Source organism: Buteo buteo, chromosome 4 (genome assembly GCF_964188355.1).
Source record: "Buteo buteo chromosome 4, bButBut1.hap1.1, whole genome shotgun sequence".
Classification (NCBI taxonomy): Eukaryota; Metazoa; Chordata; class Aves; order Accipitriformes; family Accipitridae; genus Buteo; species Buteo buteo.
In genome coordinates this window covers 49,436,469-49,456,494 of record NC_134174.1, presented here as the reverse complement: position 1 = coordinate 49,456,494, position 20,026 = coordinate 49,436,469, and the positions used below count along the sequence as shown (strand labels likewise).

Sequence of the window (20,026 nt, the reverse complement as noted above, 5' to 3'; positions counted from 1 at the left end):
CACTGGCAACTTTGATGCTATTCACAAAACAGGAGAGGTGACAGTTCTGTTGTTCAGGTTGCTCACCAGTGATATTAAGAAAATAAGCTTCATACAGTTACTAAGAACAAGACTTAACGTTCCTATACATGCTTGAAGAGTGACCTAACCACTGAGATATCCTATATCTTGAAGCGTCTCACCTAATAAAATTGTCCATTTTGCATACATAATTAAATATAATATAAAACAGGCCTGAGTCATGGATGACTGCCGTACTACATGACATAAGACAATTATCAGCCCCATTTTCTCCAACCTTTGAATTTTCTGAACGTCTTCTTAATTCTCTTTTGAATCTCAACCTTCCAAAAATGGATTCAAAATAACAGTTAACCAGTCGTAGCTGCTTCAAAATGCCATATTTTTGACAGACAAAATCTGTGAATTACTCTTTAGACTGTACCAAAACCCTCTAGAGCAAGCACAGGCTCTGGGGCTGCAAGGAGCTCTAGCTACAACTCTTCTGTGATTCTCATCACAGGCCCACCTAAACCAGACAAAACTAAAAGGGTACCAGGCAACTGGTGTTGAGTAGCTTCTGGGTAGCACAGCTAAAGGCACAGAGGATTCAAATCCTCTGCTCTGACTTTTGATTCATTTATTGACTCACATGCACAACTTGGAAGTTATTGCAAGAGGCCCAGGGTAAGAATGTTACACATACCCATAATCCACTGGTGTCCAAAACTACTGAAGTCGGTGGGAGCTGAGTATTACTGAAAGTCAGACACTTACTGAGAGCTTCCATCAAAACACAGGATATTGACTTCAAGTCTTATTTTCAAAAACATTGAGATAAACTGTGAAGAACATTGTTAGCCTAACAACTAATAAGCCAACCACTCCAGTGAGGGTGCTTAAACACCCTGGTGAATATAGGAAGGAATTTGTATTCCAAAGGCTAATGAAGCAATGATGGGAGCAAAGGCATTTTGGGACTCAAGTAAATCTCAGCAGTCTTAGTAAAAATTGTGGAAGTAGTTTTCAGTCACATGTCATCACTACTGTTGCAGCTTTTTCTCAAATGACTGAGCATGTTAGCTCCTACCTGCAGAAGAAAGCGCATCAGGTGAATCTCTTTTATATCATGATACAAATAACGGGAACACATCTGGTCTCCCACAGCATGATCTTTATGACATAAGTTGAAAATAAATGGATCACTGATGCTGGAAGAGAAAAATATAAAGGAAGAAAAATTAACTTGAAACAAAAAAGATCAGGAGAGCCATCACGAACATCCAAGTCCTCCCTAAAGAAGAATAAAAATACTATGAGATAGCAAGATCAACTGGGGCATACATGAATTGAAAACAAAGCTAAATAGTGAAGGCAGATTTTGTACTAGTTCCCAAAATAAATTAAATAGCCTGTGGAGGCTAAGGGTAGGTTTGGAATTATTTTAGTGCATGCAAACAGGCAGACAGCAAAGTTTTGCACACACTAAAGTGTGAGAAGCAGCAAGGGAAGGAGCTGGGTGGGAGAACCTGAAAGCCTGGGGCAAGGGCAAGCATCATATGGACACACAGCTATTATAAACAGCAATTAATTGGAACTAATAATTAAGCAATTAATTCGTTATTACTTTAGTCATGTACATGTACTGCAATTGCTATCTACAGCCTAGTCCATAGCAAATCCCTTAGAAAAACAACCTAAGCTTTTATTGGACCCAGTCCAATCGATCCTTAAGTCACCTGATCAGATTGACTGATATTGGACTTAGTAAGAATCGGATGCGGAGCAGACAGTCAGGGAGTAAAACCACTGAGTTACTCACTGTCCCACTGGGCTTTGCACGTGAGCACACAGTATGCGCAAAGAGCTAAGTCTAACAGGCTCATTTTCAATATTGATCAGTCTCAATAAATCATGAGTCAAAGATGATAGCAGTGTGCCAAATATTAATTACGATTCTGTCTTGGAGAAAGAAACAAAAAGCTTACGAGACAATGAAGCTCAAGGCTCTTGTAATGACTGTTCCATATGAATAAAAGATGGGAGCCAATCAGAAAGAAACATTAACAACACTTTAAAAGAATTGAAAAACAACGTGTTAGACTGCCCACCATCGCCATCTGTTGGAGCTGGGAGTTCTTGTTGCACCTCCAAAGCCTCTGAACAAGCACCTGTGTTAGTTATGTTAAACAATTCCATGAATAGATAGAAAGAATGGGAAACTTCTTGCTGTGCTAATATCCTTCTTGAAATTCCCTCAAAGTCTGTGCAAGTTCTAAGTATTCATGTGTCAATACTGAAGTTAACCAAGCAGATCTTTGGGAGGAAAGAATGACTCACCTGGACAAGCAGTGACGTGTACAGTAGACTTCTTCTAGAGGAGATAACACAAAGCACTCACAAATGTAAAAGTGCTCCTTGCCAAAAAGCAGCACTCCTTCCAATGCCGTATGCCCCTGCACAACTGCCACAGAGCACTTGAATGTGACCTAGTATGGAAGCAAGCATAATAGAACCAGGAGTGGGTAACACGGGAGACAGGGACAGCAGGAAGCAAGACCAAATGATTCAGAATGACATATATTTGTACCAAAACAGCTGCCATCTTGATCAGCAGGTCTATAGGGATGCAGCCACAAAATCACCATATGACTGATAGTGCCTGCCTCTGTGGTACTAGTAGTGGAGGGTCTTACGCTCTTTTCCCCCGGTAAATCTGTTACTTCCTCATCTATCTGTGGCTATGTTTAGCAACATCACTACAGAAAATGAAGAGCTTGCAAATGTTACAGGAGTTATCACTGCAAAACTTTGTTAGACAGCAGTACTTACTACACAGGCAGGGGGTTGAAGCCCTGAGGAAGGAATTGACTTACACAGCACCAAATCAGAAAAACAGTGGCATGTAATAAATATATGTATATTTAGAATACAGTGAAAGGCAAATACTTTTATTTAGATCCCAGTGAAATATATACTTGAAAAAAATCCTACAAAGGGATCCCAGGGAGCAAGGAGCGAGGAAAGGATCTAATATTCTAGGTATCTATCTCACCATGGTCAGCTGGATCAGCATACAATGGATTGAAATCTCAGTAACATAAAACTCCTTGCACTGGCACTTTTCCATCCTATATTATACAGAAGGCTAATCAAAATATATGAATCTATGATTCTAGTTGTCTTAAAGATTTAGTTAAACATTCTGGAATAGTTTAAAAAACCTCCCTTGGCATCCTAAGACTCACTTTCTTTTTCTTTCTCCTGAGCAAATTAACTTAGCCCTTAAAATTGAGGAATTTCTAACCCACAGTTTAGAAGCACTGGGAATTTTTCAACAAAGTAGTTCTTCAGTCATATATGCCAGTTCATAGAAAATTTTCTTGGGAATTGACCAGATTTGATAAAGAAGAAAAAGCCTTTTTTCTGGAACAGTTTCAATGGCTGAGCAATGATACAGAAAGGAAACAGACCAATACAGAGACCAGAAAAGCCCAACAATCTGGAAAATTGTGTGGGCTGCAGGAAACTTAAAGTTCTGATTTTAAATCAAGCAGTAATTCTTTGTAAAGAATTTCCCTAATGTTTAGAGGCATGAAGTTCCTAATTTTTCTTATCTGTCGATTCTCTCTTCTATATATACTCAGCTCCAAAAGAGCAGTCCACTGGTTAGTGCAGTCAACTGGGAGGATCAAGGTCAACCCACTGCTGTGCCCAGTTTGGACCAGAACTTTGAACCAGTATATCCTACATTCCCAGGAAAGGAGGTAGGACCTAAGCATCAGCCTATAAGCCCAGTCTCAGATGAAGCACCCTCTATTTGCAAAGATCCCTTCAAATGTTCATACTACAACAAAACACTAATGCTTCCAAAATTTAAAACACTAACACCACCTTACATACTAAGAAAACTGCTCACTATTGAGCTCCCCCTGTAAAACAAGACAATCCTGAACTACCTACAAGCCAGAAATTCGTGTAAAATTTTGTAAGCTGAGTCCATCTGAAGCTCCAAGGACCAGAGGGCTGCATACAGAGGGATTAGATCTGAGAGGCAATTGCATAACAAAGTTTGCTGGTTCAGAAATCTAGTGCAATGTTCTTGAGAGAACTGATTGACAAGTATGAGAAGTATCACAAAGTCTGTTTTTTCTTTTAAAATCTCAATGATCTTACCTCTACCAAACTTCATAAGAACAAGGGTCCTGTATTATATTTTATGCATGCAAAAATGAACCAGAAATAGCATCGGTTCTACTGGATCATGTAAATTCTACACAGTCGTATGTAGAGTAGGTATGGTTCTCCTTTGCTTTTTGCCTTTTTTCTTACCACACAATTTCTGGAATCAAATATACAGCCTTCCTTGCCTCTATCTCAAACTACATATAGGCTAACTCAGGTCAGCTGAAACAGACCGACACTGCTACACAAGCTTTCAGTCTTGGATGCCAGCATAACATAAATAATAAATTCATAAATTATTGAAATAAAATCTTTTTTCTACATTTAATTTTATTTTTTTTTTACTGAAAAGCAATTATTTTACCCGCAAAATAGGGGGTTTCATTTTGAAGTCACATAGTGGGCACAGAATGTTGTTTTCAGTCTGGGTTTAAAAAAAAAAACCAACCCTGAAAGATTTCTGTGGGTAATTTTTCATTAAAATCCCTTCAATCTCTTTTTCTTTCCCCTCTAAATTATTTTTAAGAGGAAGCTAGCGTTTTTCCATCACCTCTCCTGCCGATCCCACAGGAATGCCTGTCTCTGTGGGGATATGCCAACCACAGAACTCTCTGAACTAGACTGCCTGCGTATGTCTGTACCATTACATGGTTAGAGGCATGTATGCTTGCACTGAGAATACTGGGGAATTCTGCTCACATTAGCAAACCACAGGGTTTCCTGAAGTAATTAAATAGCAGAAAGATCACTTCTTCCCAAAAGGAAGGTAACTGAATATTGAAACATCAGGCAGTTGTGTAAAATAGCTAAATGGACACAAAGTTGAAATCCAGACTTCTAAGAAATCCACCTCAGCAAACCCTGCCCATGTGCCAGAGATCATGTGTGTGGTTTTGGGAGGCACGTGGATTGTGAAGGGGGCCTGCTCACGATCACTAATACGGTCTGGCACAAATAATCACTTTGTTACTCCACCTAAGGCAGGACCGGCACATTAGCAGGCCTTGAGAGGGGAGAGACCGTGTACCTCTCTTTCTCAAACCCTAAACTCTAAGCCCCAGTACATTCTGTCTTCTGTACTACCCAACCAGTAACAGTCACCAGTGCCAAATCAATTTCTTCAATTTGATGTCATACCCCCCAACAGAATTAAACACATTTGCACTGTTAGGAATACTAGAGCCCTTGGGCTGAGTCAGTTGTTCCAATTTGGAGAGCAGGGCTCATTTTATTCTGGGTGGGTAATAAAGATCTGACAAAGAGGTGTACTACAGAACCCCCACCAGGACAGTCTTGTACCTATGGTCTTGCATTGAAACACAAAGCAGCCTGAAATTATCACAGATTAAATAAAACCTTTCCTTTTCTGTCAAAATAGAACAGAATCCAGTTCACCAGCCACTAGAATCATTAATCAATGAAGCAAACATGACATAAAATAATTGAATAATTACCTTCTAAGGTATCGCCCAAAGCCCTGCATCTCTTGATTGCTCTGTTCATTCAGATGTACAAGGAAATTAAAGCTAAAGGCATGGTTTTTTTTCTTTTTCTTGTTTTTCAGAAGAGCTCTTTGTAAATGTTCCAGTTGCATTAAGCAAATAGCCATAAAAGAATATTTGCTCTTGAGTTCAAGACCCAGATTTCCAAAGGAATTACATGCCTGAAGATGCAAAGAGTCTACACAGTTTTTCAAAAACACTGGAAGAGGTTAGCCATCTATTCCTGCAGACTCTAGCAGCGTTAGCATGGTCCCTCCAGGGAAAAATACAATGCAAGCAAATTGAAGTCACAAAACCATGTTACTGGAACACACTTACCCATGCCACACAATCTCCTGAGCACAGCATGTTTACAGAATAAGGACAAAAGAATAGCTACTCCAAGTCAGTTCAGTGGTTCATCTAAACAACTATCCTGCATCTCAATAATAGAAGCTTATGGAAAGAGCATAAGAAACGTGCTAGGTATGGAGTGATTCTTGATCTTCATATACCTTCCCAGCAACCAGTGGCTTAGGGACTTCCTGAAGCCCCTTCCTCCTCATTGTCACATCTCATGTTTCCCTGTAAACACTCACAGCTGTCTCTGATCACTTGCTCAGCAAAAGCTACAAAAACTTTACACAATACACATAAAAGCAACACATTCAGGTAGCACTGTATCAGGAATCACAGAGATGAAACCTGTAGTCATACACTATTTCTGCCCTTTCTGTTGTGTATTGAGGAATCCCAGGGTGCATCAGCTACAAATAACATGTCAGTAAACTAGGGCCAATGTTATTTAAGGCCACAGAGTTTAGAATTACTGGGAGTGCATGAAATCAAATACACTGCCTTCACAATTTTTGCTAGGGAAACATACGTGTTATCATGGTAAGTGAGAGCAACACAGGTCCACCTCTCTGTGCCACTCACAAGACATTTCTCCTGCAATGATTGTTAGTTTGTTTGTTGTTGAAGTCTCCTCTTACTTTGAAACCATCACACATGTGTCTCATTAATCACAACTTAAGAATACATGACAGGTTGCTTCATTCTCTCCAGCTGCTCAATGACCAAAGGAAACTAAATCTGCTTGACCTAGTCTTTAGTGGTAGGGGCTCTAGGCTCAAGTTTGGTCACATCTGAACTGTTAAAAATATTGGATCAAATTTCTTCTGCTGAGACTTGAGTGAAACCATTGCAATCACTAGCAAGAAAGCCTTGTTGTCACAACTTTGCCTTAGAAGACCGAGGACACATTCCTTTTTTGCAGCTAGCCTCCACTCACCCTCCCTCCCTTACTCCACTGGAGCAAAACCCCTTGTGGAAGGTGTTTCTTCTGCATGCACTTCTCAGGTTTTAACAACTTCTCAAATGCTGCAAGGAAAAAATATCAGATATTTGGGAGAAAGCAATGGTGGCAGGAGGCTCTTGTCTTGTACGTGGTTGTGGGCACTGGGACTGCTCTTTGTCCCTGCTTTCTGTGATGAAAGCTGCCATCTGTCCTGGCCCATCACCAGCCTGAGAAGCTGGCATCCCTTAGCTGATGATAGCATCTGGAAGACAGTTCTAATAGGATTGTGCTTATACCTCTTGCACACCCAGACATCTCTGTCTCACTCCAGGCTCCTCTCAAAAAGAAAAAGCTGCCAAAAACTAATATAAGCCCTTAAATTTCCCCTTAGGTCAGTTCACTCAAGTTCATGCCCTTCGAACTGCTCCCGTGAATCTCTCAGGATTAACCACAGCAAAGTCTGCCTGCTCCTTTCCCTGCTGCACCATTCTATGGAAAGCAACTGTTAGGGGATCAGCTGCGCTTGCTTGAGGTGTCAGTCAGGGCCCTGGAGTTTGTCAGGAGCTCTGCAGAGATCCAAGGAGAAGCTACAGCCTTGCAATTGAAAGACTTTTTTCATCAAGGCAAACACTAAAAAACCCCCACCCCAGAACCAGATATGAAGAGAGAATACTAGAATGTATCCATGGAGCACAAAGTAGTATGGTAAAGGAGCACGTCCAGAAGAGCAGAGATCCAGCTAAAGATGCTCTGGGTTTTTTGTGACACTTACAGCATGAGTCAGACCCTGTCCTTTGCACCTAGTAGCAAAGTTGTTCAATGAGCTGGGGTAGGGGTGGAGGAACATGGGCTAGGGAAGGGGCTTGTGCCAAGGACCTGGCTTCCCAGCCTTCTACTTTGACCACAACAGCTAGTCCCTTGTTCCCACTGTACATCTGCATATGTAAAGTTCTCTACTGCTGCAGCCTTGCACTGGGATGAAGTGTAACAGTGCTCCCATGAAAACAGCGTGCCTTGATGTTTTGCATTTTGCTCTCTACAGCTTCTTGAGGAAGGGAAGTGGAGAGGGAGGTGCTGATCTCTTCTCCCTGGAATCTAGTGATAGGATGCACGGGAATGGTTTAGAGCTGTGCCAGGGGAGGCTTACACTGGACATGAGGAAGTATTTCTTTACCGAGAGGGTGGTCAAACACTGGAACAGACTTCCTAGAGAGATGGTTGCTGCACTAAGCCTGTCAGTGTTTAAGAGGCATTTGGACAATGTCCTTAATAACTTGCTTTTAACTTTTGGTCAGCCCTGAAATGGTCAGGTAGTTGGACTTAATGATCACTGTAGGTCCCTTCCAACTGAAATTATTCTATTCTATTCATAGCTGTGAGGTATGTGCAATGCCCCTAGAAACATTGGCTCCACAAGTGGATGCAGAGCTGCCGCACCATTCTGCAGGTCCTAGATGCTGACCTTTATAGCGGTTTCCTCTTTCAATTGAGCCTGTTCTTTAATCAGCTCTTTTCTCCCAACCATGGATCCCACTCCCTCTGATTTATGCTAGTCCCTTCTGCTATTGTTCTTGGCATCTCCTGTGCTCTCTCCAGCCCCTCCTTCAAGGAAAGGCATTGTGCCCAGATTTCTGCTAGGCCATGCCCTCTTGTTAACTTCAGATTCATTACCCCAGCTGCTTGGATTTCTTACCATCTTGAATGACTTGCTGGCAAACAGAGGTTTACTTTTCCCCAAAAGTCACAATTTCTACACCAAAACCATTCCCCAAGCCTTCCAACATTTTCTTCATCTATTACATGCTAACTGCACATTAACAACCTGGTAGGACCACTTTAGGCTTGTAAAGATCAGGGAAGCAATCTCGCAGTTGGGACTCAGGTTGCAGATAAGGAATGCAATCTTCCTGTCTCTGCTGGTAAGCCAGCGTTATTTAAAGGGTTGGCTCTGGCTTTTGGTAGGCAAGTTGATAGATTAGTTCAGGACAAGTTCCTATTTGCATTTCTCTTGCAAAATTCTGCAGTAGCACATGTTGTGTAACATCACCCACATCACAGATAACCTGTCCTTCCATGCCTGTAATGTGTACAGTCTCAGTATACTAAAGATACATGCAAAATATAATCTTCACTGTGCGCATTATAACCTTAACAGAGCCTCAGCAAAATGTATAACCAAGCAGCCAGAGTATGACAGTTCAGTAACTTCTGTGAGGACAAGCCTGACAGCAGCATCTGTAAACCTGCACCTGCAGACTGATATATTCATCTAGTGAATTACACACATCAACCTGTGTGCAGGAAAAACCAAACACCTTGTGCTGCTTTGGGCATATACACATAGCTACTACTTTACACTACTGTAACTACAGCACCAGTTCCAAACAATAAGGTGACTCAACTCCCAACTTTGACTTCAAAGTCACATTTGTCCCAAGCACACCAAGAGCAGTCCTTTTGCCCAGCTTTCACAAGTGGTCCCCCTGCTGGGGCCATCTGTAAGGGAGGATGTGAAGCAACAAAATACCTCAGCTACCAGCCCACCATTCTGCTTTAGTCTGCAAACAACTACCCTGACCCTCCATCCCTTGTGCCCAGACTCTGAGTGTGTGGGTGAGCCACAAACATCTACAACTCCTCTGAACACCCACTTACTTCTTTATATACCTCCACAGAGACAAAACACAACAATGGCCCTCTGTATCTTGCATTTCACCAACACTGCATACAAGGTTTTTGGCTTTTCAATCTGCATCTAGCAGATCACTGAAAGCTGTTGAGGACTAGGGCAAACTGGTGCAGAATATAGAAAGAAACAGGGAAAGAACAGCAAGGAGCTTCATATAACTAGAAATGACACTACATCTAGGGTAGGGTGACTGTAGAGGAGAGACTAGGACTCTCTGGGCAAGTGAAATAGGATGAGATCAAGAATCCTGAGAATTGGAGGCTGTACTATAAAGGTGAGGAGAATGGGGTAGATAGCTCAAACACAGTAGGAATTCAGGGGCAGCTAAGAGGGTCACAACAGCTGAGGCTAAACTTCAAATAATCAGGAAAGAAAATGTGCTCACCACAACACGCTCTCCCTCCCAAAGGAAGGGCTGGGACACACGGTGGAGGAGATTTGTGTTTCCTTTGCAACCTCCTCCCTCTACAGGACAGGTCCATATCCAGGATCAAACATACTCCTACTATCCCCTCCAGCTGCCACTTGGCAGAAGCCATTATAAAGGCCTGAAAGGCTCTAAAGGTGTTTTCTCCAGCAGATGATAGTGTGATACCTGTAATTTTCAGCAATCCTGCCATTGGCCTGCTATTCTTGGGAGGTCTGATAGAGGCCTCCATTTTCAAGCTTTGGGAACGTCACACAAAATTTAAGAAAGCATTATTATGATTGCAAAGTCATACCCTCAAAAGTCAGCCTGAATTCAGCACCTTTGCAAATGCATTATGTTACCATGTAACTACAGGATTAAATACTATTCTTTTCATAGAGCCTGCTGAGGATGGACATATTCTAGTAACAAATTAACACTGTGTAAGGAAGATGACTGGAATCCACAGCATTCCTGCTTGCTACAGAACACAGAACATGCAGTTATATGTATTACAAGGATCCTGGCTGGAAGAGACAGACTTATGAACAATACAACTAAATACTACTTTAAAGGTATGGATTTGGATGGACATACCTTCCACTCTATGTACTAGTAAAGCAGAATAGATAGTCTTACGGTAAAATCAGCAAGTGATTATGTCATTAAGGGCTGTAATTGCACAGATCTGGCATTAATTTCTTGTTTTCTGGCATTTCCTAAATTCAGAGTGTTTGACTTTGAAATCTGGGAAATGCATTCCTCTGTGGGTAGTTTTTTGCATAAAAAAAAAAGTGACAAAAAAGGACATATCTAAAGGCTGGACTTTGCATGGTCTGGGTGCTGTTCAAACACACAGAGCATGACTGCTCCCTCATACAGTTAGTCTCCCCTCCCTCAGGGACTAACCATTCAGTAGCTTCCTTTAGCCTATACTTAAACTATATTGATTTGCTTTCTCCTTTATAGTCCCTTTCTCTTGCAGTCCAAGTGGTAAACTTACCTTGTTGAAATACTTAAAATTATTTCCACAGGAATGCCTAGAAATGTTTTCTACTCTACTTTTCAAGTAAGATAAAACAAAAGACTGATGATATTAGCATAACAATACCCCATCTGCACCCATATTCTCCTGATTTAACTTGCTGAAGAACAGACTCTGAACCAACAGACAATGTCAATAGCATTTGATCTGCTGCTTCTGCAAAAAGCCATCTCTCATATCTGAATACGTACAAAGGTGTCTGTTTAATGGTAATGCAAAAAAATAGCACTGGATGACATTATAAAACAACAATCACTTTCCAGACAAGGGCTATCCCTGTGTTCCAGAAATCAACCTAGTATCTGCCAAAGCATCCCAATGTCTTTTCTATGCAGTGCAGTAGGTAAGATGGTTCCAGTTGCCTGCTTAAAGTGCAAACAGCTCACGAGGCAGCCATTTACAAGGCAGGACCGCAGCGCACTAAGTGAGCGCAGGACAGCTAATGTCACCCCCTACTGCTTTTTTTAATACTTCTGTCAGCTCAGCAACACAGTGACTGCTGCTGGAAAAAAACATGCCTGGCGTTTCTGACGGCTTCCTGTGGAGTTACATGGAGAAGAGACAAACAGCCTGAAGGCTCAAAATGAGATCAGCTCACGGAAAACATGCCTCACATTTTCATGCCTGTCTCCTTCTCCTGGGGAGAGGTTTGGGGGGAGAGGAGAAAAGGAGGAGGGGCAGGGAAATGAATTATAGACAGACAGTGTACCAACAGCTCTAATAGCATGAGGAAGCCATCATGTTAGAGAGCACAAATGTGACCCTTGGCCACTGGCAAAGCATCAAGAAAATTTGGTGATGGTATTGAGACACAAAAATAAAATAATTATTTTTGTATCTATGTACAACTATCACAGCACTCTGATGGCTGAGTTTAAATACTCCAAGTCTGACCCTTGGCTTCCACTATGGGATGCTAACACTTGGGCCAACAGGGGGAATGATGCAACTGGAAGAAACAGGTAGACTTCAAAAGATCAGAGAATGAGGCCAGGTCTACTACTCATGACAAAATCTCTCATAGTCCTGCAGAAAATGGCTATATGCAGTGCATATCCAACATCAAGGATTTGATTTGGAATCACCTTTGTGGGGACTATGCTGAAAGCAAAGGGCAGGTTGCTGGCTTTAGAGCCAAGGGATTAAATGAGAACACCAGACCAAAGTTACCATCCCCCTAACAGAGTCACCCCTATTTACTCCACAGCTCATGTCCTCCCTCAGTGTTCCTGAACCTGCCTCTTCCTTATGCTGGGAAGAAACCTGGGAGAAGGGCCATCTAGTCCAGTACAAGAGCAAAGAAGGAACAGCACTGTTTTGACTACATGACACACAATGGAAACATCAAACAGGAAGCAGGGAAAGTGTCTATGGCATTAGAGGGAACAATCTGTTCAGTAGTCATGGGGAAGCAGAGAGGAAAAAGGCATGCAAAGGGAGGAGGAAACGTTTTCTGATATTCATCAGGAAGAGATTTAAACATCACTGAACTAACAACCTATACAAAATTGGCACACTTTTCCAGAAGTAATAAATAAATTTGATCCAGGCACTACTCTGAGCATGAGTAAAGGTGGGGAAGCAGGACAGGATACTCAGAGTCTCATAACTTGCCATGTCTTAGGCAAATTCAGACAATACTGTCTCACAGGTACAAGAATACCTTCGTCACATGCCCCAATTTTTTTTCTGTTACTTCAAAGAGTTAATGTTAAATGTTCTTCAAGAATAAGTCTATATAGGAGTTCATACAGAGGCTGGAAAATTTTAGCTGCTCTAAGGAAACAAATAGTGATGATGTTTACTGTAGCCAGAATCCACCTGAACCCCAAACTGAAAGGAACAGATAGACCTCCAAATACAGTTCACCCTCTAAAATGCCGTCCCCCCGAGAAAATTTTCTAGCTCATTTTTCCTACCTTTTCACTCTCTGCAAACTCCTGCAGTATAATTTGTCTCTCCACACACAGTTCCAAGAAGTCTTCTGAATGGAAACTTTCGTGTAGTGCAGGGAAGAATGTTAGCTGGTTGCAATCCAATCCCTTCTTATCCATCTCCCTTTCTGCTCCATTTAACATCAGCTCTCCTATATCAGTATAAAAGAGATTGCAGTTTTAGTGGCAGCCGAATAACACCAAAAGCATTTGCAATTTAGACTTTCACCCAGTCTGTTCTACCTTGGGAAATAACATTATTTATCTGCAAAAAACAGGCAAGAGAGAAGTAAAATCTGTGAGTGCTAAAGAAAGATGCTTAGTTCAGGGAACTAAATACAGGTAGCTGGACTCAGTCAAAATTCAAACTAAATTCCTACAATCACTGTACATTAGGAAATTAGGAAAAACTGAAAATGGTAGTCTTCTGGGGACATGAACTGAGCAGGATCTTGAGAGAACCCAAGGAGTGACAATCCACTCATATCTTGCTGTGTCCCAAGTTTTGCAAATTCATGCAGTTCACACAGTTAGGGAAGGCATGATCAGCCTTCTTATTGAGGTAGACTAACCACTTTCATGCAGAAACTATGTAGTACTTCAATCTTGTTTGGAGTCTAGAACAACGAGCTCCACTCTCACTTGTTTGCTAGGCCCTATCACATTAAAAAAAATACGACAATACTGCCTATTTCCAACAGTGTACACTAGAAGCTTGACCTGGAGCAGCCATACAGATGGTTGAAATCCACAGCCTTAGACTTGGTTGACATTTCCAAACTATAGTTCTTTCTCAATGTTTCCACCCCCTCTGAAAAACTATTGACTTCTATACCATACTTCATCCCCCCCTCCCCTCTTCTTTTACTGTCTCACGTAACAGAAAACTTGGCCTTGGAAAATGAAAAATGTTGACATAATGATCATATTTTGAAAAATCTCGTTCTATTTTGAATGTTGAAAACCAGTTTGAAATGTTAATATTCTTGATGATTTCCTTCCGCTTTCCATTATTTTGTCCACATTCTCAGAAAGTTACAATTCCCATTACCAAGTGGTAATAGCCATCTATCACCTGGTTTTAAATACTATTTCAGAGGTAGAACTGGAGTGTCTACTAAAAGCAGGGGGAAAGTCTGCACTTTTCCTTCTGAGTTTAAGCAGTTAGGAGCTTTCCAGGTGCCCAAGAATGCCCAAAGCTTTCATTTCAAGATAGCTTTTTTGCTTTCAGATCTTTCTGGTGGCAACAAGAGAGCAACAAATTCTGAAGACAATTTATGTACCACCTCTAACAATTGCATCAGTCTTTTCCCAGACTTTTCCCAGTGACTTTTTAGCCCAGAGCACTGACAATAAGTTTTTTTCACTAGATGAAATTCTGACCTGGATCTCCATACACTAACTCCAGTTCTCTTTGGCTGTTTGTGTCCACCCTCTTGATGATGTAATTTAGGCCTAAAAGGTTACCTGGATTTACTTCAGCAGGGGGTGTTGTTTCATTTCTGTTTGCTAGGAGAACCTGAAAAGAGACTAGGTATGACTAGAGTGGAATATGCAGACAGGTAAACATAACTCAGAATATTGTTGCAGAGAAAAACACAGATTTAGAACTACATTGCAAATAAATGCCTTGGAAATTCAAATAAACTCATTTGAAAGGACCCAAAGGAACAATATAATGTAGGAACAAATGTCAACAATTAAGCAAAAGGACTATTGTCTTTTCAAAGACGACCCTGCATGAGGCCAGTTATAGGATAAAAAACATACCACCTAGCCTACAGAAAACTACCAGAATCCAAACTTCACATAAAGGCTGAAAATGTCCTAGAGATGGGAACCTCCTGATATACTAAAGTGCTTCAGCTTTGGTTGATAGGATATAGCACTTAGACACTACAGAGGTAGACAGTTGTAAATACACACATATACAATTCAATGCTTAGTTCAAACCAGTCTAATTCCCCTTTTGATCATCCACCAGTTCTAGCAGCCCTGACAAGCATAAGACTAACAGAACAGTACAGCCTTCTAAGTGGGCTCTCTTGCATACATTGGGAAGCGCTATACTCATGAGATACTACAAGCAGAGAAGTATGGTTGGGTTATAATCTCATCTTTCTGGGGAGATCTTATACCAGAAAAGAGGGAAAATCATTCTGTTGCTGCTAAACACATTGCAGCCCCTCTTACTCTCTCAAAACCAGACCCATTCAGTGGGTTCTTTATGTGTGGCACAGCATGCTGATGAATCAGGTGACGAGAACCAGAGGAAAGAGGTGAGTATAAAGTCACCAGCAACTGCTACAGAAATTGTGCACCTCCTGCAAAAGCTTTCTACCTCACTCTTCATTCGCATAGTTGCCACTCGGGTGTTCACACGTTGAATCCTCCTCCTCATTCGCGAAGGCCCTTCATAACAATCAAGAATCCATCGTGGCTCTAAGGATCGTGCTGCATCTCTCCACAGGCCTCTTCTGTAGAAAAGTTGCTCCTCAAGTATAATCCAGTCCTTGGCTGCTTTGCTGTAACCACACTGCAACATCTGTGGGACAGAACCACTTTGTGCCACCTTTTTGCACACTTCCGTCCTCCTGCCTAGCAGTGGCACCACCCCAGTGATTCAGAGGGATCTACCCAACCTACCAGATGGGACCCCTGCAGAGGGAGCACTGCAGACCCAGCAAACACAGGTCCAACTGACCACTGAAAGTATGCTGTGGGAGATACAACTAGTCAAACTAAGATACAGTGACAAACACAAGCATGTCGCAACCTTCAACCTCCTTGAAAATGGCTGCTTTCATTAGATTTCCAACTCAAAAGCAGTGAGTCAGGAGAACAGCATCACAGGTTTTATTCACTCCAGTTTTTTTCTGGTGAATGTTTGCGTCAAATGGCAACAACCATGCTCGCTGAAAACACAGTCTGAAAGTGTCAGTCAGAAGTGTACTGTGCTCCCTCCAAGAATGGCATAAATTTAATTATTTCTGCTTAGGAGGTGTGTGCAGGGAGTTGGGGTACACTAAAATATCGATTTAAAGGAGAGAAGAGGTGAGAATTTCAAAAAATGAAAAGCTTGTTGGTCTCTGATGGCCAATCCTGAAACAAAAACATACCTGTGAGATTTTACTGGCTACGAGCTTGAGACCTCTTGAAAAGTTTTACTGGCTGCTGAGAAAAAAAGGTCAAAGTCCTCACTTTCATTTTTGCCACTGTAGGAGTGGAATAATTCATTTAAACAAAAGAAAAAAGGCTCTTGAAGATAAAGTGAAGAATCTGGTGAGTGATGCTATATCACACTTCAGGGGTGACGTCAGGAACAGAGTATTGACTCATTAACTCTCAGCATTTCTTTGGGCATACTACTCATCTCACTTCTGAAATGCCAGATTTCTCAGGGTAGTCCAAGAGCATCCTTTCAACAACAGAAGGCTGTTGCACAATATTCCTGTTCTTTACCTGTACATGGTTCTTGTACAAAGCGGCATACAGCTCCTGCCCAATTCTTCGGTACTGTTCCATACATGACACAAATCCCTAGAAGAAACATCAGTACACATTACAGCAAGGTGCTGCAGGTGTACACTCTGTGAGAAGCAGAAGCAGGCGTTAGTTGCTCTGTCTTTTACAAGAATAATTGGGGAATATGACCTTTGTCTGCAAGTTTGATGGCTCTCCAGACAGTATAGTGATGAGGCAATGATTTGAGAGCAAGTTGCACACTTACACCGGGAAGATAAACATATTCATGATCTTAACAACGGTCATTAGTGGAACTACTCAGGAGGAGAAAGAAAACAGCAAATAAAATTTAAGGCTCCTCCTTTTGGAGCTGAATTAGTTAGTACTGCAAGTAGCATAAAAGACAATCTTCTGTTGTAGAGACCTCAACTGAGGTAGGGATCCATAACAATACACCTGCTCCTTGTTGCGTAAACAGAAAGTGCAAACAAAGGAACGGTCCATATCCCCTTTTTACAGACAGGAAGCTAACTGCTTCCAAAAACATTTTTGAGATTTAGGACCCTAAGTCCTCTGGCAACAAGTGACTTGGAGTATAAACACACTATTTAATGGGATTCTGATGCAGAGATATCTGAGCTACCTCTAGAACTGGAAACTTGCAGAGCTGTGCTAGTGCAACATATATATAATAATAACTGTCTCTGCTCCACTACACAGCACAGACATGCCCTAAACCCCAGTGCTACTCAGGTTTTTCTGGAAATACATGTATTCCAAAGCAGTCTGACAGCACTTTCTGGCCACCTTTCCTTTTCTTCCAGAATGCACTAGACTCACAGAACAGTGAACCTGTATTAACGGTCATACATTTCATCTGCTGTTTTATTGGAATAAACTTCTCAAGCTAAGGGTCTCTGTGCAAGCACAAGACTGATGAACTGCTGTCAAGAGATTATGAGCTGCATTCCCCACTCTGCAAACAGACTGTTATGTGATCTTCAGCAAGACATGCAATTGCCCTAAACCACTACGTCTCCAACCACAAAACAGAGACTAAAATACTAACCTCAAAGTTACACAGACTAACAACCCTCCAGTGTGGTGGGATCCTTAAACTCAGGGAGTAGGGAAATTAAATGGGTTTCATTCTCTTCTTATCTACTCCATCAAAACCCACAGGTTTTGGGGTCACAGGGTTCACATAGCCAAGACCTATACAGAACACAAACTGGAGAATTTCAAACAGTGCTTCCTATCTGAGCTTCCCTTTTGAAAAGGTCAGCAGAAACATTATTAAACTCAGTGGAATACCTCAGGTGCGAAACTAGCATCATGCAAATAACAACAAAATACAACCCAAGATTTTCACTATCATACTAATTCCTGAAATTCCCCTGTTAAACTTTAATCAAAGACAAGCTTCCAGCTTTGAAAATGCTAAGTTTGTTCCCCCATTTCTCCTAGCCATCTATGAAATTCTGAGTCCCAAAGAGACTTGAAATAAAGTATTTGTTCTCATGACATTTTTTTGCCTGATCAGAGACACAAAGCATATGGAAAGGCTGCGTGTATAGCTGAAGCACTGAATAGCTGCTGAGTAAGCTACTGGCTTGTTTTATCTTATTGCATCAAGGCAACTGAAGAACCAGCACAGGACTCTGCTTTAAAATGTTGTCCAATGCTCAGGGGACTGTTCTACAGTCTTGTAACTCAGACTTTCCTATGCAAACACAAAGATAGCTGCTCCATCTATTTCTCTCCTTGCTCAGTGTCTCTTTTGTGTGACTGCTGGCAAGTAGCTACGGGGAAGAATTCATTATCACAGCCTTCTTACTAACAGTCTCCTGTTTGACAGTGTATTTCCTGGAAAAAGATTCTATCTATCCTATTACAACTACATGATGCCATGTCTGATCTTCTGGGCATACTTGCTTTAAAATTTTCCAACCCAAAAGCTCTCTTAAAGAGCAACTTTTTTTTCCCTGAAGCTAATGGTACAGCACATAGGGACCTGACTCGGGATGATGCTCCTAATCACTATTGAAAGAAAGAGAATCTCCAAAATCACAGTATCCAAATAAACTATAAATATCTATTCCATGTGCCAGCCAAATTTGTAGGAAGGATGCAGGCTTACTTGAACATGATTTTGAAGTCAAAATAAGATTGCTTACCCTTTCCAGGAATTTACAAAAGGTATACCAAAGCCATGAAGTGGGAAAAGAAAAAAAAAAAAAAAAAAAAAAAGGAATCAGAGTGGCTGATCATTAACGGCATTACAGAGAGTAGCAGAAGTATCTGTTCCTTTAATATGTTCCTGAGGATTAGAGGTGGCAGAGAAGGCAGAAGCTCATCAGAAATTATACAGGAGAGGTTAAAGTGCCCCCAGTGCCATTCGAAGGCTCTCATGCTCACCCGAGCTTCCCTGACAAAGGTGAGATTGCTGTGAGTCACAGCACAAGGCTAAACTGGCTGTGAAAGTCCCAGCCTCTCACTACCTAAAGCCATGGATCAGATGGGTAACTTTTAAATGCATGGACTCTGTGCCATGCTGGCAGTGATTCCTCACAGCAAACTATCTAGCTGCTGCTTGCACTGTGCTATAATTAAGTTAACACACAAGGTCTATGTGGTGTGCCGATTACTGCTGGCTGCCAGCCAGGTCTGTACCCCTGCCGCGAAGTCACATTTATTGGTGTTTCCCTGCAGGAAGCTCCTGTTTTACACTGATGGAAGTCATTACATTTTTGTTTGTTTAAAGCATCATTAAACCTGTAATCACAGTTGCGGCCTCACAAAACTATTCCATAATTCATATAAAACTCCCATAAAGGCTGACCTAGAAAGCAACAGCATCTCTGTGCTGTTGAGCCAGGCCCAGTACAGGAGAAGAGCTGAGATCCCAGCTCTATGTGGACATAGGGTAAAAGCCATTCAGAATAGACAACCAATTCCTCCAAGTATTAACAACCACTTCAGATACCCACAGGCTATTCAAGCAGAGTCAGTGCTTTACTGGCAGCTGTTTCAAAGTAGCTCATAGTCTGTTATTTCACTCATGGTCACCGATCAGACCCCTAAGGTCAAAGCCCACATTGCAAAGATTCTTACTGACTTCACTCACCCAGCTCCTAGCTTTCGAAACATATGAAGAGTCCTAAGAAAGAAAAATTCTGCTAGCCACGTCTGGTGAACTGAAGACTAACCACTTTGGCTTCCAAATGAGCTATATAGCTAGCCATTTTCAACCAGATGAACATGTCCCTGATGATGATCCCCACAGGAAAACCATCTGGTTGTAAAATGAAATGAACAGTTAACAAAATTGGAGATCACTGTGACTGGAAAAAAAACCACAAAAACAAACAAAAACAAACAAACAAACAAAACCAACAAAAAAACCCAACCTGCAAAACAAACCAACAAACAAAAACAAAACCTGAAAAATATATCAAATAAACATGGAGAATATAGACCAGGCTATTACTTATTAAGTGTTCAGTCAGAACAATTAC

General features: G+C 41.4%; 1 protein-coding gene across 1 annotated transcript in view; it reads right to left on the bottom strand.

Moving 5' to 3' along the window:
- Positions 1 to 20,026, bottom strand: part of WDFY4 (WDFY family member 4) — a 145,152-nt gene that overhangs the window by 47,262 nt on the left and 77,864 nt on the right. The window contains exons 40-45 of the mRNA XM_075025984.1: positions 16,506 to 16,583; positions 15,385 to 15,588; positions 14,511 to 14,562; positions 13,029 to 13,195; positions 2,341 to 2,489; positions 1,091 to 1,211 (exon numbers count right to left, since the gene is read on the bottom strand). Coding sequence (XP_074882085.1) covers positions 1,091 to 1,211; positions 2,341 to 2,489; positions 13,029 to 13,195; positions 14,511 to 14,562; positions 15,385 to 15,588; positions 16,506 to 16,583 — 771 coding nt within the window. The remainder of the gene's footprint in view (positions 1 to 1,090; positions 1,212 to 2,340; positions 2,490 to 13,028; positions 13,196 to 14,510; positions 14,563 to 15,384; positions 15,589 to 16,505; positions 16,584 to 20,026) is intronic.